Source organism: Cottoperca gobio, chromosome 8, assembly GCF_900634415.1.
Source record: "Cottoperca gobio chromosome 8, fCotGob3.1, whole genome shotgun sequence".
NCBI lineage: Eukaryota > Metazoa > Chordata > Actinopteri > Perciformes > Bovichtidae > Cottoperca > Cottoperca gobio.
The window spans coordinates 8686632-8713732 of NC_041362.1; the positions used below are offsets into that span (position 1 = coordinate 8686632).

Here is a 27101-nt window from a genome sequence, read left to right on the forward strand (position 1 = left end):
AACACATCTCACGAGAGAACATGCGGAGACAAAGAGACAGATGGCTGAAGTTAAATCTTACCACTCCATCCTGCAGGGCAAGTCTAAACCCCAGAGCCTCTGCACCATTGCAGCGTGGTATTGTTCTCCCCTTCTCTTAAATTGAAGAGGCTCCAACAAGTCTGTGTGACCTGTGTCTTAAAACAGGCTCCTCGCCTCCCCTTGATGCCTGCCCCAGACAACCGGATGGCCTCTGAAGAGTTGATTAATTTGGCGGGTTTGGTTAAGGTGAGCTGGTGGGCAATCTAGGACAGCATTCTTCATCTTCACCCACTTCGGCAGCAGGTGCCTGCCCTAGTTCTCCGACCACAGCCCCGCTGTACAATTAATGTTGCTCATCCCCATCAGCAAGGCCGTTCATTTAGCATGTCTCCCCTGCCAAAGCTTGGCACTGGGCCCCGCTTTGCAAATGTCACCATGGCAGAGGACATTCCTGTTTATAAGAGATGCTGGGCGAGAGGTGTATTTCTCCTTGTTCACATCAGCAATTATTTGAATCACCTAAAGCTGTTTTAAACGTGTATGTGAGGGGTTCTTATTCTCATATCAAACACCGTGTTATTTCAGATTGTCATTGGCATCCTCTGCGAAAACAAAAACCCACAAGCCAGATAAAAGACCTCCAGACAACTGTAGACACAAGACAATAGACACCAGGATGTTAAATATCACTGCTTGTGAGGAGTTAACCTTGCCCCAGTTTGTAGACAATATGTGGGTCTGGGTTTCCCTCTGCTGGCACTTCTGCGTAAATACTTTGTGTGATTTAACAGGATTTTTTTCCACAAGATGACGCCACACGCTCTTAGCAGAAGGATTTCCCCTACAGTGCATATCTTTACTTTATCAAACAGAGAAGCCGTTCATTTCACCCAACTTGTTAAAGTTTGAAGCTATGAAATATTATCCAAAGTGACACATTATGTTGTTATTATTATAGTCCAGGGCTGGTCAATATTAAGTTTCTATTTACCTTATACGTGCTGTAACATAAGGAACAGCTGTGCAGTCTCATACACACTAATAACAGCAATGCAGTAAATGTTTGATTTCAGATTGTGTTGACACTTTGTGAGTGAGGCATTATCCAGCAGTTCTTGAAGGCATGGTTAGTGATGTTGTTGTATTGGACTGTATTACACACACCTTTCACTTATAATACAACACGCCACACAATTATCTTTGTGAGGAATGACAGTGAACACTGATAAGACTAAAAAATTGAACACTGCAATCTTTACTAAGAAAAAGATTTACTGCAGGTCTGTTGGGTTGCACAACTGTTATTGCTTGTAGATGTGTAGAGATACTTTCTTCTTGGTTTTATAATCGATAGTCACCACAAAAAATGTCATTTATTTTTTAATAGATATTTGTATGCTAAATTTATATAAAAATTTCAGATTATGTAATGTTAGTTTGGCCAGTGTTTCGGTATGTGTTAGTTTGTATTTATTTAATCTATAACTTATGTTTTTTATTATATCTTCCATCATACTATTAGTATATTAGTATATCAGTATTATTGTTGTTAGTTTTCCCAGAAGCACAGAGCAGGTTATCTCCAATACTAGGCTAATTACTTAGTTATTTAGATAAGCATGTTTAAATACTTTAAAGATAACACGACATGTCTTATCTTATCTTTGTTATTGGATTTATTTTACAGGGATCATTTGCAGCAAATTGAAGTGAACGCACAGACCACAAACTGGCATCTCATCAAAGATTACCTTGGCAGATAGCCTGCTATTTGTGTGGGAATCATAGGTGGCAATCCAGATATTGTCACATGCCGCTATTATGTAACAACATGTCGGCTGCGTGCACCGGCACTTCATCGTACGATTCAACCTGCGTAAAGTCCGCCAGCATGAACACACATCTTCACGTTTGGTCTTTTCAAAATAAAACCAGTGACGACAACGATGTGTTGGAAGGAGTTTTATGAACAGTGCTTCCTTTCATTCGGGGTTTATCTGCTTTCTCTGGCCGACTTGACGTAGCGCGTCGTGCGTCGTTGCGTCGCCGCTCGAGGAGGCGTTGGCGCATCGCACGACTGCTGCCGCTGCTGCTGCTGCTGCGGACACAGAAACCGGCTGTCCTGCACTGAAACAGAACACACAACTGACACGGTCGCCATCCTTCAATCTGTAGCTACAGCTTCACTTTGGGTGATCACTCACCAGCTTCAAAATGATCAAGAACGGCCATCACCACCACCAAGTGAACACGGCAGCCGGGAAAGACGCTGGGACGACCCCCGGCGCTGCAGCCTGCAGTCCCGAGAAGAGGAGGCGAAGGATCCGGGTGTGGTGCGATGGCTGGTGAGTAACTTAACGGATGAATGATGGTGTGATGAAGATGCTAACAGCGTTGTTTTGTCTTTGCTTCGAGCCCGTTTGAATGAACGCGTCAGCCTGTCTTATCGCCTCCCGCCGGGACAGGCCTGCTGCAGGTTACACAGCTCTCACAGGACTGCAGCTTCATTCTCCAACAGTACATACTAAACTTTTAATTGAATATTCTCTTTTATATATTCTGCCATGAAAGTTTCAATGGCCACACATATAACCACTGTAATTCAGGATTTATTACATTGCATCACTTGTATTCTGCATTATCAGTGGGGCATCCTAGTCCCAATTTCCCTCCTCAGTATAGACATTATTACATAATAACACCAGGACAGATTTACATTAATCTCTACTGCTGCATTTTATCATAACTCACTGTCATGTAGAGGGAGCATAACTTTGACCAGCCCTAAGTATACTTCATGCGTATACAAGCTATTACACATTATTGTATATGTTTTGGATTAAGTGTCTGCCGAATGAATGTATTGTATGTAGCCTACCATCTGCACTTAATGCCGAGCTTTACTTTACTTTTTACAAAAATAACAATATCAACAAACCTATTAGAATTACGATTATCAAGTAAGGTGGCTAAATGTGTAGAGTTCCACATATATTCTGCGAAAAATCATTGGATGTGGCTACTAAATGTTGCATTTCATCCTCTAAACGTTGTCATTGTTTACTGTTCTCATTTATTGAAGGAAATACATGAGTGTTAATTACTGGTGAATGTTTGTGACCATATCAAGTTTATAAGTAGGATTTCTTTAGACAAAAAATGATTACAGCACATGCATCATGACTCAGTTTCAGGGTTCAGGTAGCGTTAACGTTATTAGTAACATCTGTGCTTCTCCTACTATTACATGTCAAAATGATTATTTATCACACCACAGTATGACAAACAATGTGCATATACATTTTTGCTTTCAATAGATATTTAGTTGAGGAAATTGTAAGTGGGAGATGTACAAACCCAGCACATTGCAATTACACATTATGCACTTCAGACCACTTGGTTACAAGGTCAACTCTGAGCATGTTTAGTTTGACTTTTGGTAGGATTACTTTCATGACACCATAATGACACCTCTACAAGCAAGGTTTCCTCTTTCAGCCATGTGTAATGGGATAGAGAATAATTATATTAGAGTTGAGCAAGGCTGTCACGTAGCACCAGGCTGGGCCTTTAATGTTTAACATTAATAGGTTATTAATGTGAACACACAGCCGTGGGAGGGTCAAGGCAAACAATGGAAATGTAGCTCTTGTGTTCACATCAAAAGCTAAAATCAAAGACGAGCTTTGTAAACTCTGCTCCTCTAGCTAAATGTCTAATATCACAGTTTTTTGACTAATTTATATAAATAATATATTTCAATCTGTATGGTTTTACTTGGTCCTTTGGGATAAGTTAGTGTCTAACTAAAACACTTCTCCTGACACCCAGCAGCAGCAATGTTCTCCTTGTTAATCATGTGACAGCCACACTTAATTGTTGGCCTCTCTTCATGTGACAAACAAGCCTAATGATGCCGAACACTGAAAAAGTTTGATGGACAGCAGAATGTTCAACTGTATATACCTCAACATTTTTTGGGGAACTGATAAATCAATAGACAGAAAATGTATTGCCAACTGTTTTGACCATTTTTCACTATTTCTTTCGTTTATCCATACAACTATTAAGTGATAATGAAAATAATTGTTAGCTGCAGCCCTAGAACTGACCCTTTTAACATGCCTCCTCTGAGAGAAAGCCCTGGTGGACAGAGTGCGTCTCCATGATGCAGTGGAAAAATAAATGTTTTGAAATTTCTGTGTATGAACGCCAGGATTATGGTGGCTTTCTCTTGTAGAATTCCCACCATTTAGGTGTGGCTCACATCCATGGTTTGATGGAATGTTGCAGAATATTTGGGATGCCAGAATATTAACCGGTGGGGTGAGCACGCAAAGAAAGCCAATGTCAACAGAGCTCATGTCATGAACCCACTCTAACCACTCCAGCCCACACCTGCTACGGCCACTGGAGCTCGTCACTAAGCACATTGTTTCCCAAAAGCCCGACTTGGCAAAAAAAAGTGCACAGTCACTTCATCTGTTGAGACATCTTTGACCCTGCCGCTTCATTCTCTGCATAAACACGCTTATTTGTCACAATGAAAACAGGTGATGGGGGCTAAAGATGTTATCAAGGAAGCATCATCAGTAGAGTGTAAGGTCCACTTCCACTGCATTTCTGCTGAGTGAGTGTCTCCATACAGGACTGTAAAAGTGCTATTTAAAGCCTCAGTGAAGTAACAGTGTGTTTCTTATTCATTCCAGCTTTATCTGAGACTAGTCGTATCCTGAGAATGATCCAATTAAAAGAAAAAACATCAGCACTATGTCTCCAGGTATTTTAATCTGTAATTCAACTGAAACCTCACCGTAATTGTAATTTTTATGGTCCCTTAACTGGTATGTCCTACACATGTCCCATCGTATTAAATCCGTCTGGTTTTGAGAAGTTGAGAAGATTAGGTGCTGTTTAGGTGTCCGCTAACAGGCTACGCTAGTTAATATTTCATTATCCCACAGTCATGATCCCTCACTGATAAAAAATACAAGAGGATTACGGTAACACATGTTGGGCATCTAGCTAATATAACACCGACCAAAGCAGCCGCCTGGTCTTATGTAACTCTGTCTGGGTCTCCAAGTTTTCTTATTCATCCACCTCCAAACGTCCCCCTGACTACATTCTTCTGGCCCTGCACTATCGCCTCAGAGTCTGCACACGTGGATCCCATTTCAACACATTGACAGCACAAGACACGCACAGACAATCGTGCTTCTTCCAGCACATGCCTTTTTTGTGTTACTCAAGTGGTGGATACTGAATCACACAGGCAAGGTCTGGTACAGTCTGGTAATAGTCGTCGTTGTGTTACAATAAACTGAAGTGCAGTCCAGGCTGTTTTAAGTCAAGCTTTGTACAGTGACACCACAGCAAGGCTCAGATGTAGTCTTTCATTAGCATAGCCTGGGGCTGGAAACAACATGGGATTCTGTTACTGTTGTGGCTGTTTACTAACTGCAGCTCTGGCGGAGCTCCTCACTTTTCTTATTGATTTTTAAGGATGCTATTCATAGTCCTGTTTTGCACCTGACTCCTGAGAGAACTGACATGTAATTGAATGTACTAAAGAGGACACAGATGCCAATTAACAAAAATAAAATGTTTCCACCTCAGCCATCCATTATGTTGTCATTATTGTGATTCTTCAAGTTCATTGCTGTCACAGGATTGCCGATGGTTATAGTAGCGACAATAACTTAATTACTCCGTCATCAGATCCTAATAAACTCAATGCATCTTCAGTGACACCTGAAGTCACTTTCATCAGTCAGAGCACATTCCTCTCTTTTTTGTTCATGTTCCAAGTAGAGCAGAAAGAAAAATGATCAGACTGATGTCAGCTGTTGGCAGTAATAATAGTGATGGAAGGCTAATGCTCCTCTGTTCTCTATTACTATGCTAGATTACCATGTTGCAATCTAAGTCTCCAATCTGTGCTAATCTAATTATGGGGGGGAGTGAAGTGGGAGGAAAAAGACACACTGTGCAGTTGACTCTTTTATATTTAGACTTTGATCAGATATGTAGAAGATCACATGATTACATTGGTGGGTCAATTATATCAGAATTATTAGTGGTTTTAGCCCATGAATGTAACATCTATCTCCTACATTCCAGTTAGTCATTGCTTTTTATGTATTTCACAGTGTTGTAACGAATTGTATTTCTTTGGTCAAAGTTACTGCAAGTTGTTGGTGCGTTCAAGAACATTCAGACATCTGGGTGTTAAAGAAGTGCTGCCACTTTAAGAACAGTGTGAGCTTCAAAATTAAAACACGTCACATAACTGTAATACACCAGTACACCATACTTTATTCACCAGACATTATCTTGCTATCATCAGGAATAAAGTATGGTGTACTGGACAAGAGTTGTGCAACGTTTTTTAAATGTGGGTTAAAAAAAAGAGCGGCTGCCAAACTTTATTACTGTAATTCAAGAAATCCTTTGTCTTTGGTCAATTTTCCAACCAAAGTTTTGAAAACAATCCTTTCCTACAGCTCCTGTACCTCACTACGATAATGTAACATTTATGTAACTTTTTATCTTCTTATCCTCTCAGCTATGACATGGTCCATTATGGTCATTCCAACCAGCTGCGACAGGCCAAGGCCATGGGAGATTACCTCATCGTTGGAGTACACACAGATAGTAAGGCTCAGAACAATGGACCTATTGTCCTTCCCACACTTACAGTACATCGTACTATTTTAAGGTATACTTCACCATCAAAATGATCATTTGTATATCAATTACTCACCCTGTGTTATCTTGAATTTGAGAAGAAAACTTTGTTTTTCTTGCATGCCTCCACAGTGAACAAAGAATACAAAAAGTGCTTTATCAATTGAAGTAAATGGGGGCCGTGTTTAACAACAGCAAAACTAATTAGTAAGGTTTTAGCAACAATGCATGTGTTTGGAAGTGGTGAGCATACGACTGGATAAACGAGACTTGAAATATACCGCTCTGTTTTTTAATTCTTTGTTCACCATGGAGGCAAGTTTTCTTCACACATTTAAGGTAACACAGGATGAGTAATAGGTAGACAGATGATCATTATGAGGGTGAAGTATTCCTTATAAGGTCTAGCTCATCTGTACATGACTTTTCTTTCATCCCCAACTCTGATACTCCTTCCTTTACTGTGCATGATGCAGCCTGGAGCCGCTGGGTTTGGGGTGCCATGGCGCCAGTAGCCTCTGCTTGTTTTCCCATCATTAGCTGGCAGACGGCAGATGTACCTTATATTCTTTGTTGTTGTAATCCAGCGACTCATCGATTTTGCCTCACCTTTAGGATTTCTGACATTATGATAACCCAGAATGACTTCACAGTGAGAGCCAGCACATATATCAGCAATCTTTCCCTCTGCTGAAGTGATAATACAATATCTCAATGATGACACTAGACAATCAGAATGTCATGCAAATGGGTATTTATATCTCTGATCTATTAACTTCATTCTATTTATGTGCAAGTCAACAGTATTGTTTAAGTGTGTGGTTTTTTTTTTCAAGGTGAGATTGCGAAGCACAAGGGTCCGCCAGTCTTCACTCAGGCAGAAAGATACAAGATGGTGCGGGCCATAAAGTGGGTGGATGAGGTCGTGGAAGGAGCGCCTTACGTCACCACCCTGCAGACCCTCGACAAGTACAATTGTGACTTCTGTGTGCATGGAGGTACTGTATATTACCACCTCATGTCCTTATTTAGACACACAAATACAATAATATTCCTACACAATGCCGACCAGTTCCAAGTATAATGCCACATCGCTGATTTATTAAATTGGTTATTAGTTGATAAAACAGAGCTTAGTTGATTTCAGCATGTCATGTATGCTGTTATTTCAGATGATATAACCCTAACAGTGGATGGGAAAGACACGTACGAAGAGGTGAAGAAGTCGGGACGATACAGGTGAGTTTCCTTTTGAAATATGACGAAGATGATAATAACAGTGGGGATGTCCTGAGTGTGTCTCCGAAGTTGTTACATTGTGCATTATGTTGTTCCAGGGAGTGTAAGAGAACCCAGGGAGTTTCAACTACAGATCTGGTTGGTAGGATGCTACTGATGACTAAAACACATCACAGCAACATTGTGAGTACAGCCTTATTCTCTATATAAGCCCTCTGTACACAGCACATGCCTAATTCAATCATCTTCTTCTCTTTAGGATAGTTCAGACTATCAGCAGCACACAGACAACTTTGGAAAGGTAGGTACCAAACATATTTACTGCTTATTTTAGGTCATCACCTAGTCAAAATCAAATCCTCAGCTTACTACCAAACCTCTAATTAGCATATATACCAAATTCTTGGCTCTTTGGCTTCTTCTTCCTTAACTTTTTTTTGTCATTTAAGTGGTTAAAGTTGCTATGTGGGCCCAATGTCAACCATTATTAAACAAAGGTCTTTGCTGGAGACCCATTTTATAATCAAGTTACAGGCCTTGCCAGTAAATCAGTGAATGCCACTTCTCTTCCTGGATGGGGAAAGTAGCTCAGAGTCAACATGCTCAGGATTTAAATCAGCAGAGGAGGCTCTCTTCACATTTGAACATTTAAGACCTGCAGAGTAATGCTGTGAATTTGTCCATGGTTGAAAAAAATGTGCGTGGGACAGCCTTGAGTTAGCTATTGAGCAAAAGTGACATTGCTACTCCCACCACTAGGTGGCGATGATGCAGTGTTCTGGTAGTCTGGTGATCATACTGTATCCATACTGAAGTGCATCTGTACTATTGATACACTGTTTGTACTCATTGTGCGTGATTGTGGATTACGGGGGTCACATGGTCAGAAGGGCCACAGTCCCTGGACGGGGGTGTCTCAGTTCCTGCAGACTTCACAGAAGATCATCCAGTTTGCTTCAGGACAGGAGCCTCAACCTGGAGACACGATTCATCTATGTGGCAGGAGCCTTTGACCTCTTCCGTATCCTTTTAGAACCTTCACTATAAATATCGCTGGATTTCTGAAAACATAAAACTTTTGAATCAAAAGTGTGGAGTTTAGTTAACTGAGACATTTCTGTAAGCATTTATAAAAGCCATGGTATCACTGTACAAATTGTGTAATTTATTCATAATTCTGTGAACTGTGGCTATATATTAGTCAGCTTTTCTGAAATGCCTAGTCCTTGACGAGTCTCCTGTCAGACATTGGCCACGTGGACTTCCTGGAAGCAGTGCATAAGCTCGCAGAAAAGCCATACATTATAGTGGGGTTACACTTTGATCAGGTGAGTCTCCTCATGCTCTTTTTCAACCCGTGTGAGACATTTACTGAGTGTTGACGTTTCACTTTACATTTCCTCTTTGTTCATTTTTTTCAGGAGGTGAACCGCTACAAAGGGAAAAACTACCCCATCATGAATGTCCACGAGAGAACGCTCAGCGTGCTGGCTTGTCGAGTAGGTTGTTCTTCCACCAGCAACACAGTGCTTTGCAAGAAATATCTTCTTTATCTGCAATTCATTTTGCAGATTGAGCTCTGATTTGCTTTTTTCTCTCCTCTCAGTATGTGTCAGAAGTGGTGATTGGTGCACCCTTTGCAGTCACAAAAGATTTACTGGACCATTTCAAAGTGAATACAGGCAATACAATTATCTCTCAACACTTATATATATTTTCTGCAATTAAGAATGAATAAAATAGCACATATTTCTATCCACATGCAGGTGGATCTTGTATGCCATGGAAAGACAGTAATATATCCTGACAAGGATGGATCTGACCCTTATGCTGTAAGACTCTAAACACTGTCACAAACATCTTTTTTTTTTAAACATCTCTATAAAATACTGTGAGAGAGATGATGAATCACATTTGGAAATGTTTTCTTCATATCCAGGAGCCGAGGAGAAAAGAAATCCTGCGCACCGTAGACAGTGGAAACGGCCTCACTACGGATGCCATTGTGCAAAGAATAATCAAAAACAGGTGAACTTCTAGAAAAATGCACAAAGGCTTGGGGGCAAAAATAGACAATTTTATATTATATCCACACAAAATTGTATTGTTTTATTCTAAAAAAAATGTGAGTTTGTTTACTGCTGTAATGCATTAGATTGAGACAATGTCCTTGTTTTGATTCAGGTTGCTGTTTGAAGCAAGGAACCAGAAGAAAGAGGCCAAAGAGATTGCTGTGATCCAGGCCATGAAGCGACAAGAGGAGGAAAAAACTAAAGAAAGGGCTCAGACTATCGTGTAGGAAGGCCCCCAAACAAGCACTATTGAGTGTCAACATAACACTGACAAGCTCAATTAATCTAATGTACAATAAAACCAACCCTTTTATATGTGTTATGACACCCTCCACACACGATCCGGGATAATAACAGCTGTCCTTGCAGCAGCCCGTTCATAGCCAGGGCGGTATAGTCTGCTGTGTGAACATCAGGTATACAGTGGGTGTGTGTGTGTGCGCGTGTGTATGTATGTGTGTGTGTGTGGGGATCTTCTGTGTAATAATATATTCGACATATGCAAATACATGTTCATGTCAGTCAACAATCACACATACAAACTATGAATTTATGGTCACAAAAAAGGTGGAGCAGGGAAGATATCACTGTCTATTTTATGTCTTCGTAAAATTTTAATTCCTCAAGTACTTTTTCTTTTGCTTTGTTTTTCTTTTTGCCTTCAAAACATTATTATAGGATTTGGGCATATGAAGGGCAAGAGTAGGGACCTGAGATGTTGAACAGGCATTAAACTGTAACCCGGGAGTGATTTAATTAGTAATTTCCATGGAGTTGTTTCTGCTTTTTGCCTAGCAACGGGTGTAGCCCCACATCTGATCTATGTGTGTATATACTGTATGTACTGTATATTATAAAGGCTCGCTGAAGGGTGCTAAAACCACTGGAGAATTACGGGAGAAGATTCCCATGGTTCACTGCATCTAACTTGGATTGTTTGGACGAGAGAAGGTGTTTTGGGACCTCATGTACATATCAGACCTTTCTCCAGACTGAATTGACTGATCAGAAAGTCCTCGCAACTGTTCTGCAGGTTTTTAACTCAAAATGCACACTGTCAAGACCTGCACGCCTGGCCTTTTGAGTGGATTTTTTTTTTTTTAAACCAACACTCCTTAGGTTTATCCTAATACAGCGAACACTACAGAGTTTTAACTGCTTTTAAACTTTAGTTTTCTTAGTATAACTAGAAAACTATGACAGATGCTCAGTGATGTTAACTTGATTATGAAATAGACCTGTTACTGTCATTGAGCCCTGAACAATTTAACATCTGTCTCTATATCAAATCGGATTAAATAATATATTTTTTGTAGATGTATATTTTACTCACCTCCTCTCCATTAACTACTGTATAGATGGTTTCATATTGTTAAAAAAAATGCATAATAATATGTCTGTATGTCGAGTTGGAATGTATTCAGTGTAGGCTATAATGTATTGTGCTATTGAGAACTCCCAGTTGATAAATGCTGTAGAAACTGATTGGACTACAGTATACTGTTGCTGGTAATAATAACATTTTAATCTGAAAGGCTATTTGTCATCTTAATTTCCCTTAAACAGAAAATGTCTTGGTGTAGGAGGATTTCGATGTGTAATTTATTTCTTCAGTAATTGAGGTAAATTAACAAGCTGTTCATAAGTCACATTATAAAAAGGTTAAAGTCATGTTTTGGACACAAAAATAACCTTTCATCAGAAAAAATTATCTGCATTTTGCAACATATGAAAGAGTTATACATATTAGGAGTACATTATTTTAGTAGCAGATTGGTACCCAGATTGGTACAAGTGCATATCCATTTTGAACTACAGTAATGGGAAGATATGTTTAAATTTGAAACATGTAAGTATGGGGCTTATGCTGGCCAGTGCAGTTGATAAAACAAATCATGTCCACCAATTTGAGGTTGCATTTAGCATTGCATGCTTTTTAGGGACATTTTGAGAAGTCATTATGAATGTTGGCAACCAATGCACTGTATGAAGAAGGTAGCGTTGGAAGAAGTATTGAGATTTATTTTTACTAAAAGTAGCAATGCCAGAATTAAATAATACTCCACTAAAAGTAAGTTTTGAATATGATCTCTGATTCATTATATGTCCATGTAAACAAATGTAGTGGAGAAGAAGTATAAAGTAGCCTATTATAAATAAATTAAATAAAAAGTAAAATTACCTCGAAATGTAACGGTAGTCCTATTTATGACAGTATGGTACAGTATAAGTAGGAATAGGCTATTTATATACAATATATTATTATTAATTTCACCACAGATAGCAGCTAAACATGGCTGATACTCCCATTCAAAATGTCCATCATGGGAAAAACTACATTTTTGTAATTATTATTGATCTTAATGATATAACATCATGTGCTGAGTAAGTTTTCTAGTAACTTTAGACGTTAACACACTTCCGTGAAATTGTGCTCTTATTTTGAAGGAACGGCGCTTTTCTAGTCCCTTTTTTCACACGTGCCCCTAATTAAGCTAATTAGATCCTCTGTGTCTTGCTAGCTCCTGTATGTTGGCAGTTCAGGCTGTGAATCAAACTACACCGGCGTGCCGAGCAAAAGCAGAGAGATGTTTTGTTGTCTAAATATACTGCCAGTCCCGCTGCAGGTAGAACATTTATTAAATTGATCAACTCATTTAAAAATTAGGTTGTTTTCTGGTAAAACTAACCAAAGTATCAGAATGTCAACATCATGAGAAGTTTTGGTCGATCATTGCAAGTTTTTTTGTCTTTCAGTCTTAATTGATTTATGGAGTAATGCTTCAGGTTGCCATTGTAGTAAACATGTTTATTAATGGGAGTTCAACTTCTCTTTTAATTTAATGAGTTTTGTGACTGTCAAAATGTAATTTTATGTCACAATTTAGCAGAATTAAGGTAACTAACCTTCCATTATGGGAGGGAAATATATTTTAATTTAGCTTCTTTTAAGCTAGTCAGAATATTAACAATTGATATAAACACTCAATTATTCTAAATGACTTCTATGATGTATTTAAGTGCTGGAAATATTCTCTCACTGCTTAAGGGAAATATGCTTGTGGGTGTTTAAGAGGAATGCCACCTGCCAATGCATTTAGTCAGTTTTGTATTTTAAAACATTTAATAAAACTCTGGCTAAATTGTTTATGAAATGTTGTTATTATTAGCCCTGTAGGAATAATTACCCAGTTGTTTTGCAGTCTGCTTTAATAGAGTCCCAAAGCATCCATGTGAAAAAACTGAATTCTTCCTCAGGTCTGCATGGGAATGTGCCAGGATGTCACAGAAGAGGGTAAACGGGCTAAGGTCCAGAGCTCTAAAATAGAGCAAGACATTGGTGAACATGCCAGGACTGAGATGAATGTGGTGAGAATCCTCATGCTTGGTAAGTTAACTGCGTTTACTCTAATTTATCAGGTTTCACTTCCAAGTATTGCCATTTTGAAGTGAAAGCATTTCTCTGGTTTGTGTGTGTCAGGAGCTGCAGAGAGTGGAAAGAGCACCCTGATCAAACAGATTAAGATAATCCACAGTCACGGCTTCTCCAAACAGGAGCTCATAATTTTCAAGGTATTTGCCAGCTCTAAAGCAAATGGAGCATTTATTTTAACACCCTGAAATATTAAAGCTATCTTAGTCAAAAACAGCTTTCATTACATCAGTTATGTGACAAAAGGTTGATCGTCTTACCCTCCACAGCCTGCAGTACTAGACAACCTGCTGACCTCTATAAAGTTTGTTCTTCATGGAATGGGGATGCTGAGGATTAACCTCGCTAACGAGAAGAACAAGGTAAGGAGTGATGACACAGTTTTAGATAAAGTTTCATCAAATCTGCTTTGTAGTAGCTCACTTCTACGTGCAGCCCCTCTTTGTAACACTAGATGTCAGTCTTCATATGTATACTACACACATGGTCAGAAGAGATCTTATACATTCTGATGTTGCAAGGCAGGACATATGGGTCCATCTGTGCCTTACTTCACAATTTAAAACTGAAAACATCTAATTTAATCTTATTTACTTCGAATAAAGATATATATATATATATATATATATATATATATATATATATATATATATATATATATATATATATATATATATATATATATATATATATATATATATATATATATATAGCGTATTCTCATGATATTTGTCCCATTTAATGCAGATGCACGCCCGCTCCATCCTGTCCTGCAGTCAGAGTTTGGGGCACGACGACGAGCTGCTTCCTTTTGTAGCTCATGCCGCCTGTGAGCTTTGGGCTGACCAAGGGGTGCGTGCAGCTACAGCCAGAGGTTACGAGTTTGAGCTGAATGACTCTGCACTCTAGTGAGTAGAATGACCTTAAGTGGCCAATTATGACAGAGGGAAGTTGCACAGTAAGAAGCGTGTCGTCACATCTTATCCATACAGAGCAACAGTAAAGCAAGTGTTTGGAAAAGCTTGTCTTCAGGCAATGATTCATGTGACATTTGTGGAAGGGGAGGCCTGTTTGCAGATATCCAGGAAGATGGGGAATTGGGGTGGAGCAGAAAAGTCAAACTGCATGTGAGAAGCTGCTGCTTTAAGGAGAATTACTGTGTAGAGGTTTTGTTGAATCAATAGTTTACATGCAAAGATTTGTGGATTTTACAGTGACTGATAAAGCCCACTGTTCTGTTTGCATAAAAAAAGAAAAGTTATGCATATGGTGATTTCTTTTTTATAGCCCATTTCACTGTTCTAAATATTTCCCAGTTAATTTCCTGTTGCAGTGCAAGGAACCAACTGTTTAATCATATTTATAGGTTCTTTGTTGCAGTGCAAGTGAATGACATCAGCAAGAATTATACACGGACCCTAGCTGTAGCCCCCCAATGCAATTCCATTGAAACACTCTATACTATGACAGTTTTCCTAAAATAATATAATTAAAATGAATATATGTTGAATTGTAACCCCTGCATCATGATGCGTATCGTATTGCCAGGTTGTTGTCGATACACAACCTAGACCGACCTTTTTTTTTCTGCTCTGATCACTGTCCTTCAGCAATTGTGCCCTTTCAATTGTTCATTAAAAAAAAACCAACCTGCACACTATCATGAAATCCTAACGCACTACTCTGCATAGATCCTTTTGTTCAGTGTGTGTGTTGCGTCATCTGCTGAAGTATGGCTCATTAACTGAAGTGAGGAATATATTTAGCTAAATGGCAGTATTAATTATTTATTAAAAGGTACTCCAGCTAACCAGACTGAAAAAGGTGATGTGACGGCTTCATTATCAGAGCTCGATAAGTTGGATGAAGTTGGGTGCTGGAGGATGATATGAAACAACTGGCCGTCGTGCAGTGTTCTCACACTGCTGGACCCCACATTGATTTCTCCCTGCCAGATGTATTTGATGAGATTGTGTCGTGACACACTTGACTTCCCCAGGACCTGAAGGCACCTCAACGTGTAAAATGACTTCTTGGACACGAGCGTTGTCACGAACTAAACTGTTATTGTTAGCAGGAAATTTGAAGTTACACAAAGTTAACTATGAAACGATGAAACCTGTGAGTGTAAGAAATAGATTTTCAACACCAGCTTTATTAACTGGAAAGGCTTTGTGAATGTAGATCGTTAAAACGACAAATTACACGACTGGACATGTCTCACTTTGCAATACCTGACGTGGCAAACATTTTCACTTGGGTAACGGCACATATTGGCGCTTTTGTGAATGTTTTATAGGTCATATTTAAAAGAATGCTCCATCACTTGAGCATTGCACTCTCGTAACATCGTCCGCTGATGATGAACAATTTTTATTTTATTTTTTAAGATATACAAAATGTTTTTGTTATCCACATTTTTCTTTCCTGTTAAAACCTTCCGCTCACATTGCCCACAATTCACCTCGGCACAGTTTCATGTGACATCACTTGAGACAATTAAACACATTTCAAGCTGCTCCTTCTGCAGCCACTCTAAACTTTTATTCCACGTAGTATTACTCCCCAAGACTTATAAATCCTTTAATTCCCTCTGCTGCAGAGACCATCCAGTGTCTCCATTCTCTTTACACCCTCGAAATGACCATGAAGTTGAATTGACGCCTCTGAGTCACAAAATCCACTAAATCAGTTTCAACTGAACATTATACCCTTCATGGAGGTAGGATTTGTTGCTGGGCTGTTGTATTACAATTCATTAGCTGTAGATTGGTGTACCAAAACAACTGGAAACAATAATAATAATAATAATAATAATGATGATGGCCTGACTGAAACCGAAACGTGTCATGCCAGTGAGAAATTAAGTTGTTTAACTGCCATTTAAAAAGAAAAAAATTAATTTCATTAACTTTCTTACTACTTTTAATATATTGGCCTGATATTGGAAGTAAATTTGTCTGACAAATGGAAAACTGGATGTCTCTGCTCACAATTGATATTTTGACTCTTCTCATTAGTTGATGCAGTTTCTTGTTCTCTTCGTATTCCCGCTCCAGTTTCTTTGAGAACATGAGTCGTATCATCGCTCCCCAATACGTTCCCACGGAGACGGATGTTCTGAGAGTGAGAGTGAGGACCTGTGGAATCATTGAGACTCAGTTTCAACTTAATGAAATGATCTTTCGGTAAGACACTTTTATACTAGCAGGCAAATTTGCAACATGATATAGTGCCGTGCACAGATGACCATATGCCAAGGTAATACTCTATATTGAATTCATAAAGGTAAAGACTAACGATTCACGCTGGGCTTATTAAAAGCATCATATTACTGTTAGAAGGGCAATTGTGTTCCTCAATATGCATGATTAATATTAACACAATATTTCAATTTCTAGTGACGATTGAACTCCCAATGCCTTTTACATGAACAGTAACACAAAACAATTGTGTTGGTATAATAACGGCATTTCTTTATGTACTGGCTGTGGTGGATTTTCTACAAGCACATTTCACAACTCTGTAATTTGATTTTCACCGAAACTGGTGATGACTGACGTGGTGTGGAATTAACAACTTTGGGAAATGGCTGACAATGTTTCAATTTCCAATCAATGGGTTAAACAAAACCCGAACCATTCTCCATGGAGGACTTTTGGATTTAGATTTATTTTCCCTCAGAGTTACTGTTCATGGATTTGTTATACACTCTTAAACATTGCTGCTGTCCTAGCAAGCAGCTTGTTGAGCCTCTGGAGACTCAGCCTCACCACCAACTCTAGAAGGGTCCCTGACGAAAGCTGAACTCTTCTGCGCTGAGGGAGGAAGATGCCTGGGCATGACTCGGACATGAAATATTGATGTCTTCAGTCCGCCTGGTTATTCCAGGAATAATAACGCGCACGGAAAGGAAGTGTACAGATAAAACATTGAAACCCCATGTTCCTTTCCCCTTTTTGTGTTCAGAGTAAGCAACCGCTGATGATTCCTACTGAGCCCAGTCCCTGTGCTATTGTGGCATTCGGTGTGTGGGGTCATTATAAGAAATCTAATCCATACAGACCAGGACTTCATTAATATTGCATATGCTGTAGCATCTTCAAGGTTGGAGCTCCATCAAAATGCTTCACTTCGAGAGATGTTTAAGAATCAGATAATTTTGCAACACTTTGTTTTTAAATAGTTTGTCATCAAGAAATATCTTTCATTAAAGGCAATGAAAGTACATTTACTCAAATGATATTCTAGATCAGGGGTTCTCAAAGTTTTGATTGAGTGCCAATTTAGGGAGCCAGCATATGATTGAGGGATAAGATTCTAATGTTTTCTTGAAAACTTGCATAACACAATTGTGATAAGCATGGCAGAGTAATGCCAGAGCGAGAGTCTCGTATGTCTTGGGGCTAATTTCACTAAATGGCAAAATTCAATTATGTTATTTCCTCAAGTCGTGCGAGCTGTATCAGTTTAAAGGTCTGATCTTGCTCTTCCACTGAGAAATCTGAAAAACCATGAAAGCCTTGTGGTCATGAGTGACTTTTCTTTTCTGCAACACAGTACCTACTGCCGTTAAATGCTGCAGTTGAGGCTTATTGTCCCCCATCTTGTTAAAGCTGACTTTTGACCCAGGGGATAAACGCTTCATTGCCTCTGACATGAGTACTGCAATCATGCACCTGGAGACTGTCTGGCCCAAATAGGAACTCATTACCTGTGTCACCAAGACCCCCGACTTCACATGGTGCCAGATCATATTTTGAAATGGATTGCCCTAATATTTGAGATGGTTTGATTTTTTGTTATTTAATATCAAGGATATTGCCATATTGTTTTAAAAAAAAAAATGTAATCGCTCATCCTGTATCTGAGATCTTGCAGAATCAGTCGCATCTCTAAAATCACTTCTCAAAATGTGTATATATAAAAAAAAAAATTGCTTGTTATTGCTTTCTGTTTCTTAGAAAACAATATATTTTTTAATAGAAATATTTTATTTCCATTTAAACTTCTATTGTAATATATTTAATGTCATTGTAGGCCTGAATTCTTTTTCTTTTTTTTTACTATGTAAAGCACTTGTTTACTTTTGTTTTGAAAAATGCTATATATATATATATATATATATATATATATATATATATATATATATATATATATATATATATATATATATATATATATATATATATATATATATATATATATATATATATATATATATATATATATATATATATATATATATATCTATATATATATATATATATATATATATATATATATATATATATATATATATATATATACACACATATACATATATACACATGTGACCAGTCACATGGAGAAGATCATGCACAATTAATCATACTGTTCTCTCTTCTTGCACATATTGTCAATTTGACCAGTTGTAAGAAACTCATTGGATGGAAAAAGCATGAATGGATTTATTTTTGCATATTGACAGATTGTATGATGTCGGGGGCCAGCGGAGTGAGAGGAGGAAGTGGCTCGGCTGCTTTGACAGTATTCAAGCTGTGGTGTTTGTCGTGGCCCTCAGCAGCTATGATATGACACAGACCGAGGATCCTTCAGGGGTATGTTATGAAAAATACATATTGATTGTAATCTCCTAAATTGAAAGTGATGCTTTGTTCTTTTCTATCTTGGCAGAATAGACTCTGAATATGGTGCAAACTACAATCAGTTTTCTCTGCCTCTCATTTTCCATGTTTTTCTTCATTAGAATCGGCTGCAGGAGAGTCTTGAACTGTTTTCATCCATCTGCACCAACACAGTCTTTAGGAGCACGTCACTGGTGAGTTTATTTGCACTTATTAGGGTCCGAGCACTGACCATGTCGGGGTGCAAGGACCCTATTGGTACTGTAGGAATTATTAGTAGTTATTAATTATTATTTTCCACAATGAATCACATTTTTGAGGGCCAATGCTCTAAAGGCGATTAAACTTGGCACAAAATTCAAACATGGTGAAAATGTACGTGAAAATATGAGTTTTGCGTATGCCAAAATGGCTCACCAGCGCCACCTAGAATGCAGCCCCTGCTGTGAGTTTCACCTACATGTATGACATTTGGTACATGTATGTAACATGTGGAGATGAACAAAAAAGTATATTAAAGGTATATCCTAAACCCAACAGGAAGTTGGCCATTTTGAATTTGATGTTTTTTTTTAACATTTGAGGGTCCTGTCCACAGATTTATTCTGATTAATTTCAATTTTGGTGAATTCCATCTCATCTCATGGCGCAATTGTCTAAATCCAATAGGGAGTCAGCCATTTTGAATTTAATGTGATTCTTCTTTTATTTTTCAGGGTATTTTCGGTCATTTTTAGGCTCTGTACTTTTAAAAAACTCCTTCTACAGATTTCATTGTGACAAACTTTACCTGAAAATTGCATTGTGTGATCTACACATTATAGAGCAATATGTTTAAGCGCATGTTCTCTAGCACCACATAGTCGTATCTTTTAGATTGCTTTCCTAAAGATGAAGATGCTTAGAATTCAATAAGGTTAGAGCTTTGTGTTCATTGCCTCTGCTTGTGTGCCATGCACATACTGTCTGCCGTGTCTGTTTTTAAACTCCTCTAATTGTATGGGAGTGACTAAAGCACTGAGTGGGGCTTTTGGTAATCATTCATGCCAAGCAGACAAGACACACACTGGCTATGATTGCATCTGACATGCATAATTGGTATACAAAGTTTAATTGAGATGTAGGGCAGGTGATTTCTGTTTAGTAAATAGGCTGCATACACTGTTTAACTCTGTGTAATTAGTTTGTGTTTTTCTTTTCTATTTCTATTGCGTTTGTGGTGCTCTTTGTATCTGCATGAATGACTCACTTGTTGGTCGGTAGCATTTATAGCTGCAATTGATTTGGCTCAAGTTAATAAGGGGTGAGGGTTATCTTACGGCCATGCTGTGTTTTTTTAAATGCTGGTCAGCAAATAGTTTTTCACTAGGCAGTATGAAAATGGTGCATTCAAACATGTCTAAAAGTATTCCCACATGTTGCACTCAATCAGCAGAGAAGCCATAATCAATAACTACAAAAAGGGAAAGGTCGGCAGGCTTTGTCTCGTTGTTTCTGTTACTTGAAACAGTGCTAGGTGACAGACTACACCACATTTCTATTTGTAGTATTTCTATTTTTAGATGGTGTGATTCCGTTTTCTATAAAATGGTAGAATGAATATGGCTGCACTGATCAAACTTTTTCAGTCCTGTAACCTGATACCTGGGCTGTGAGTATCGATCCGATACCAGTGTTGCATTAATAAGCCATATGCCTCTATGTGACGGGTCACATGACAGTATTATATTATTATTATTATAATAATAATAATAATAAAACACTTACAGCACTTTTCAAAAATAAAGTTACCAAGTGCTTTACATAGTTAAAACGGGAACAAAACATCTCGGGCCTAGAATAAAAATAAATCTAAAAATTACAGCAATAACATTAAAAAGATGGCACATGTTGGGGGGGAAAACAATGTGCTTATAATAATAATAATAATAAAAAGCTTTTTTAATAAGATGAAAAGTGATTTCAAAGATGTGACTGATTCTGCAAGATCTCAGATATGAGAGTTAATTAAAAATATTTCAAAACTTATATTCATAGGCAATATGGAAATATCCTTGATATTAAATAATTACATATTAATTTAAACTCATTTCAAATATTGATGCAATCACTTTTAAAATATGATCTGGCACTAAGTGAAGTCGAGCGTCTTGAGGACACAGGTAATGTTTTTAATACACTCACACACTTAGTGTTTGAGGACTGAAGTGTATTAGTGTGTAGTTGCTCTCGATGTGTGCAGTTTTAGCTGGTGGCTCACTGTAGGACACTTGTATTTATTCTACATGTATGTATTCTATATGTATGTATGGTGTCCCTTGTGGGTCGAGATCCACAATGTCCTCGTTACAGGGGTGATTGGACACTCTGTTTTTATGCAGCAGTATGGCAATACTATTTTATTCATGAGGGTGATGCTTTCATTTTGTATTAAACTTCAATATGTAATGTTTGTGAAACAGCTGTTCACAATACTACTAATGTTACAAGGCAGATTGTTTAAAATGTTGATTGTGATAAATGTTAGACACAAGTTATGTTGTAAGAAACTGTATTTTGTATTATTTGATTGTCATTGATTCTTTTTTTTATTCACAATTTCGGGGCATTCTCTCCGACAGATTCTGTTTATGAACAAAACCGACCTTTTCCGGGACAAGATCCTGCACTCTGGAAGGCACTTGAGACTATACCTTTCTAGTTACAAAGGTATGTTGAAGATAGATTTTTTTTTTTTTTTTTGTATAACACCAGGTATATTTACTTTATAAATTTGATTTTATGTTTTGGGAGAACGAAGGGAGATCAAACTGTCAATCAAACAAAGATGATATATTTCAAACCTATTTAGTTTATCTTTAATACAAACAAAATGTATATGATCAATCTATTGCTTCTTAGAAGCTCCCATTTACATTGCAACTGCCCCAGAGTTGGGTTCTGACTCCAGACGTGAGAAACGGACAAGTGTGTGTATATACTGCTGACATGGGATTATTGCTCAACTCTTACTACTCAAGAATTGACAACTTGGACGTATTTTCTACAATCTTAAATTCTTCAAGGAATTGGTTGTCTGTGTGTCTCTTTATTACTTTGATGGAAGGGTCACTGCATTCTCTCTGTCTGTTGGGTAATGAGAATTCCTTCTGGCCAGAGATTTCACATACAGTCCTCTGTCTTTGTGTATATCATTCATTCTGGCCAGATCATGGTCATGCATATTTCAGACTAATTCACAGCAACTGGGAAGTGAACTGTCATGTTTTACTTAAGTACAGAATGTCACCGGATGTCAGTTTTATAAATGTTTAATCAATCAGACTGACTCGGTGTAGTTTGAACTATAATTAAACCAACTCTTCACTTTACTGAACTCAGTCAGATGTCTCACGATTCTTCTTCCTTCACCCTCATCCAGGAGCAGATGGTGACGTAGATGCTGCAGCCCACCACATCACTGCCCTGTTCTCCTCATGTAACAGCAGTCCTGACAAACCTGTGTACCATCACTTCACCACTGCCACAGACACCACTAACGTCCAGCTGGTCTTCCACATGGTCATAGATCAGGTCATGAAGGTGAATCTAGCAGCTGTCCAGATGCTGTAAAAGTCTCCTGAAGGCTGTTTAGATTGTGTTTAATCATTCAGCGCAGGAATTTTAATGTTTTTTAAATAACTTATGTAAGCAGCTAACAGTTTAGATAATAATTTATTTTTAAAACCTTTTTAAATAAAAAATATTTATTGATACTGCCTGGTCCTTTTTTTTTATGCTGTTTATTTATTATATCTTCCCCATTATACAGGATTTATTTCCACTTAGAATAAAACTTCACCATTATCAACATGCACATTTATTGAGTCAGCTGTTTTTAAATACATGCATGTTAATTAACTAAAAGTTGAAAAATGCACCAATGTTTAGTCATAGTTTTCCTAGTTTTAAATCATACACATTCAATGATTCTTAATCACCCATTACTGAATTATTGGGCTCACTGTAGGACACTTGATGTAGGACAATGATTGTGCAAATTACGTGTTTGACAAAAATGCGGTGTAGATTAGAAGAAAAAGTCATTGCACTGTAATGTGTTTTGCATTCAGTAATTTCAACAAGGGGCTGCAATACGATTAATTTATTAATGAATTCTCAGATCACATATGTACATTAAAACATTACCTTTACAGATTTAAAGTTTTATGATGGGTTTATCATAAAAATCAATACAATTTTTAAATTAAAAGTAGCATGTCTTCCATCCAGCACAACATTAGTGTTAAACTTTAAGTTGGAGACATGTACAGTTGTTTTAAAAAAAAAAAAAGAAGTTCATCCTGGCATCATCCCGCCCAGCTGCCGGCTTCACTGCTCAGTCTCCTGCACAGTCTGCGGAGTCCAGAGTGAGGAAGATTTCCGCTTTGCACTTAAATGAAAGCTTGCTTTCCTGGAAGAGTTCACAGCTCTGCAGGTTTGGTGTGATGTCTTTGATGCAAACGGGCTGTTTGGAGAGAAAAAGACAAATTGTGCTGTTACCTTTTTAGAAAAACTAACCATTTTAAATGATTGAATCAGGCAAATATTACTTATTATTATTATAGTTCATTTACTACTTTATCCTCTACATTATAGAGGGTAGTACTGCAATGCACTTTGACGGTTTTACTTGCAAGTAATTTTGCAGATTAAGATTTAACATGTACAAATCATGAATTCATTTTCTAAAATGGGAAGCCTTATTTTGGATTTAGCTGCCCAAATGTATATACAGTAGTTAAAATGTTCTCAATCTCCTACAGCTGCATTAAAATGCTTCATATGTGTATCGGTAAATTTTGAAAATAAAATTAATTTTGTTCAGATATTATTTTACTTATATTTGTGGATCTGGATTCTTTATTTTATAAATCGAGCTTCTTTTTTTTTTACTATTTCTAGTGCATAGTTTCAGTGGTTCTGACTGGACAGCTCCTCTCTGGCTGAAGTGACCATGAGTGCAGTGGCAGAGGTTCTCTAGTTTAAAAAACCCGGAATTTATACATTGATAAAGAGAAAATATTAGTCCTACGATAGTATTCTATATTCTAAATTAAGTACAATATTAAATAAAATCCGAAGTATTCTTGAAATAATTTTCCTCGTCTCCAGCCCGTGAAATTTTAAAGATAGACGACGGCTAATGTTTTGTAAGTATAATGGAAATGGTATATTTAGGTTAAACTATTAAACTCATTTTAAATATGTACAGCCTAATACACTTTTGCGCTCTTGGACCGAGTTACCAGTCGCCGTGCGTAATGGAAATCCAAAATCAGGAATCCTTTATTAGTCACACAACGAGGACATTTACATTGTTGCAGCAAAACAACATTAAGTAAAGTGCCGAACATACTATAATTAAATACAAATATAAACTAATAGAAGTACGAAGCGTTTGAGTAGTCTATTGCCTAAGCGTTGATCAACTCTATCACCACTCACCATCGTCTTCAGGATGAAACTGCGCGGAGTTAATTCAGGAAACACGCCGTTAGTCTTCAACTCTTCGCTGTCTGACGGGTCCTGCTCGGCTCTCCTTACGTACGGTGACCTCCGGATACCGGACAGCAATCCGGACGCCCTACCCACCGAGTAGAAGCTTGGACCGGTCATCTGCTTGTACCATGCCTCCGTGGGACTGCAAGCCACTAGTACGGAGATGATCACGATGGGGAACACGAGTTTAGCGGGCATCTCCATGTCGATCACTGAGGCTTGGTCCTGCGCAACTGACTGGTGGTCGTTATTGTCACCGCTCACTGCTTCAGTCTTTATAGGGACCCCGTCATCATCCTCGCAATGTCGTCAACGTAAACGGCCCCGAAGTGGCGCGTTTTTTTATATCCGTTTTGAGATTAATGTTGAACCTAAAGGCATGTCATAAAATCTTATTTTTCTAAAAGCAATTGTGAAATATTCCAATGAAGGTCTGATAAGTCTCCATGTTGTCATGAAATTAATTAGGGCAGATAACTGGTATAAAAAACCACTTCTGAGACATTAAGATTCATAGAGATGTATAGAATAAATGTTTGCTATTAAATGTCATGGTTGTGTTGAGAGGGAATCACATTAGCTTTTCTTGCTGTGGCTGTGGCTTTTCTTTTACCACTCTTTCTGAATTGTTTGAACCAATCAGTCCAAAGCTATGTATTCATATGTTGCCTTATGTAACTAGTTACATTGTAAAAAAAAATGTACCATCAACTATTAAAAGTAATGGAAAACAAATGTTATTTTTAAACTGGTCGTTGTATTGTTTCAGAATGACAACTCTGATATGACTGAGCTTTGACCACAACAAAGCAACATTAGACTTGCAGGGCATATACACACAACATGTTTTCTCCATTCAGGGCAGGTTTCACACGCTGAAAACAGTAATAGCTGAAGTGATGCTCTGGGTTTGATGCATATGACCTGATTTCACTGGCTGTAAACTTTGTTATTGTCACCCAAGACCGTATTCTCTTCCATTACAGGAAGCTGTGTTTATAGTACACAGTTTAAGAAGCAGATGAAAAGTAAGTACTCATTCAGTGTGTGCTTTGATTCCAAGGCTATCACAACAATCCCTGCAGAGCTTTTTACAAAAAGATTACTTTGATGATTTGACTTGATATGTAACTTGAAATATGTGCATTGAAAATAGAATGTTGACATGGACTCTGATGCCACTGTTTCTGGCTGGTAAGTATAACACTTACATTTAATTTAAAGTTGTATTAAAAGAATACAAACCTTAGAGGATATGAATGAATCGATCTCTTTTCAGGTGTTTTTTGCAGTATGTGGAAAGTGGAATATCAGCGGGAACGTATCTGTGCAGTCTGTTATCGTTCCTTGTTCATTTTACTATCCTGACCACTTGAGAGTGAAAACATTCACGTGGATTCATGTACACTCTCATTTCAAGGGTAGATTCATCACTGAGAGGAACTTCAAAAAAGTCCCAACAAGATTCCAGTATATTGGTGACAAACGTTGCAATTGTTCTTTAAAAATACAACAAGTAGAGCATAATGATACAGGAAAATATATCTTCAGATTTATAACTAAGTCTGAAAAGGGCAAATGGACTGGTAAAGTTGGCTCAACATTAAAGGTTGTTGGTAAGTTTCTTTTCCATAAATTATAGTTGTGATTCTTCACTTCAATCTGTAAAGTTGGAAGCTGAAGCAGTACTTTTCTCTTCTAGATTTGAACATTTCTGTGACAAAACCTTGTGGAAACAGAACAAACAAGGAAGGCGACTCTGTGAATCTGACGTGTATTAACGGCTGTGATGGCGGTAACCTTTCATCTGCTTTCACCTGGTGAAAGCAACATCAAAACTGACATTTCCTCTACACAGGGCTTGGTTTCATATATATACCGGCATGCACGTTCTGGTTGAAGCCTTGCATTGAGTCTGTGGTGTGAGTGACCTGATTTCGAGGGCTTATACAAGACAACCCTAAATTTAACAATACAATACAGGAAGCTTTGGCTAGCAGAAGAAAAAACAAAACACGAAAGCAGTAAATGTAACCTGCAGAAACTCTTAGATTAAAAAGCAGAACGATTTTCAACATGAGCGTTGAACGCGGAAACCTGACATGGACACTGATGCTACTGTTTCTGACAGGTAAGGACCACATTTACATCTCCTATAAGGAAGCATTAAAAAGGTGAAATAATGAATGAATCCATACATTTGTTTCAGGTGTTCTTTGCGGTCCGTGGAATGTGAAATATCAGCGGGAACATATCTGTGCAGTGAACGGCTCGTCTGTTGTTCTTCTTTGTTCATTGACTATCCTGACATCGAGACAGTACGACAGTTTGAAATGGGGTCATGAAAGACATAATATTTATGAAGGTCCTTTCATATTTGACAGCATGATTAATAAATCTTTGAGATTCCAGTATATTGGTGACAGATGTCACAATTGTTCTTTAAAAATACAACAAGTAGAGCATAATGATACAGGA

The 27101-nt window shown here is 37.9% G+C and overlaps 3 protein-coding genes and 2 long non-coding RNA genes across 5 annotated transcripts in view; 4 read left to right on the forward strand and 1 right to left on the reverse strand.

Annotated features, from left to right (window-relative positions):
- Positions 1 to 2057: 2057 nt before the first annotated feature.
- Positions 2058 to 10573, forward strand: LOC115012865 (ethanolamine-phosphate cytidylyltransferase-like). The gene is given in 14 exon segments (XM_029438724.1): positions 2058 to 2366; positions 6590 to 6678; positions 7548 to 7709; positions 7884 to 7950; positions 8049 to 8133; positions 8210 to 8251; positions 8838 to 8939; positions 8941 to 8971; positions 9196 to 9278; positions 9372 to 9449; positions 9557 to 9622; positions 9717 to 9782; positions 9890 to 9978; positions 10135 to 10573. Coding segments are annotated over 14 exon segments (1206 nt in total). The 5' UTR covers positions 2058 to 2235; the 3' UTR covers positions 10250 to 10573.
- A 1934-nt stretch (positions 10574 to 12507) lies between these two features.
- On the forward strand, positions 12508 to 22837 carry LOC115012456 (guanine nucleotide-binding protein G(o) subunit alpha-like). The gene is made up of 10 exons (XM_029438078.1): positions 12508 to 12649; positions 13281 to 13410; positions 13504 to 13595; positions 13725 to 13817; positions 14203 to 14363; positions 16515 to 16643; positions 18926 to 19055; positions 19205 to 19276; positions 21704 to 21791; positions 22504 to 22837. The coding sequence occupies exons 1-10, from the start codon at positions 12611 to 12613 to the stop codon at positions 22692 to 22694; spliced, it is 1125 nt and encodes a 374-aa protein (XP_029293938.1). The 5' UTR covers positions 12508 to 12610; the 3' UTR covers positions 22695 to 22837.
- Positions 22838 to 23211: 374 nt separating this feature from the next.
- LOC115012545 (neuropeptide B-like) lies at positions 23212 to 24858 on the reverse strand. Its single transcript, XM_029438213.1, has 2 exons — positions 24570 to 24858; positions 23212 to 23589 (listed from the first exon to the last, which is right to left on the reverse strand). The coding sequence occupies exons 1-2, from the start codon at positions 24825 to 24827 to the stop codon at positions 23461 to 23463; spliced, it is 387 nt and encodes a 128-aa protein (XP_029294073.1). The 5' UTR covers positions 24828 to 24858; the 3' UTR covers positions 23212 to 23460.
- Positions 24859 to 25682: 824 nt separating this feature from the next.
- LOC115012783 (uncharacterized) lies at positions 25683 to 26707 on the forward strand. Its single transcript, XR_003832725.1, has 3 exons — positions 25683 to 25817; positions 25903 to 26239; positions 26326 to 26707. It is a non-coding gene; the product is annotated as an uncharacterized LOC115012783 (long non-coding RNA).
- A 335-nt stretch (positions 26708 to 27042) lies between these two features.
- Positions 27043 to 27101, forward strand: part of LOC115012842 (uncharacterized) — a 717-nt gene continuing 658 nt past the window's right edge. The window contains exon 1 of the long non-coding RNA XR_003832728.1: positions 27043 to 27101. This exon is cut by the window's right edge and continues 80 nt beyond it. This is a non-coding gene — a long non-coding RNA (uncharacterized LOC115012842).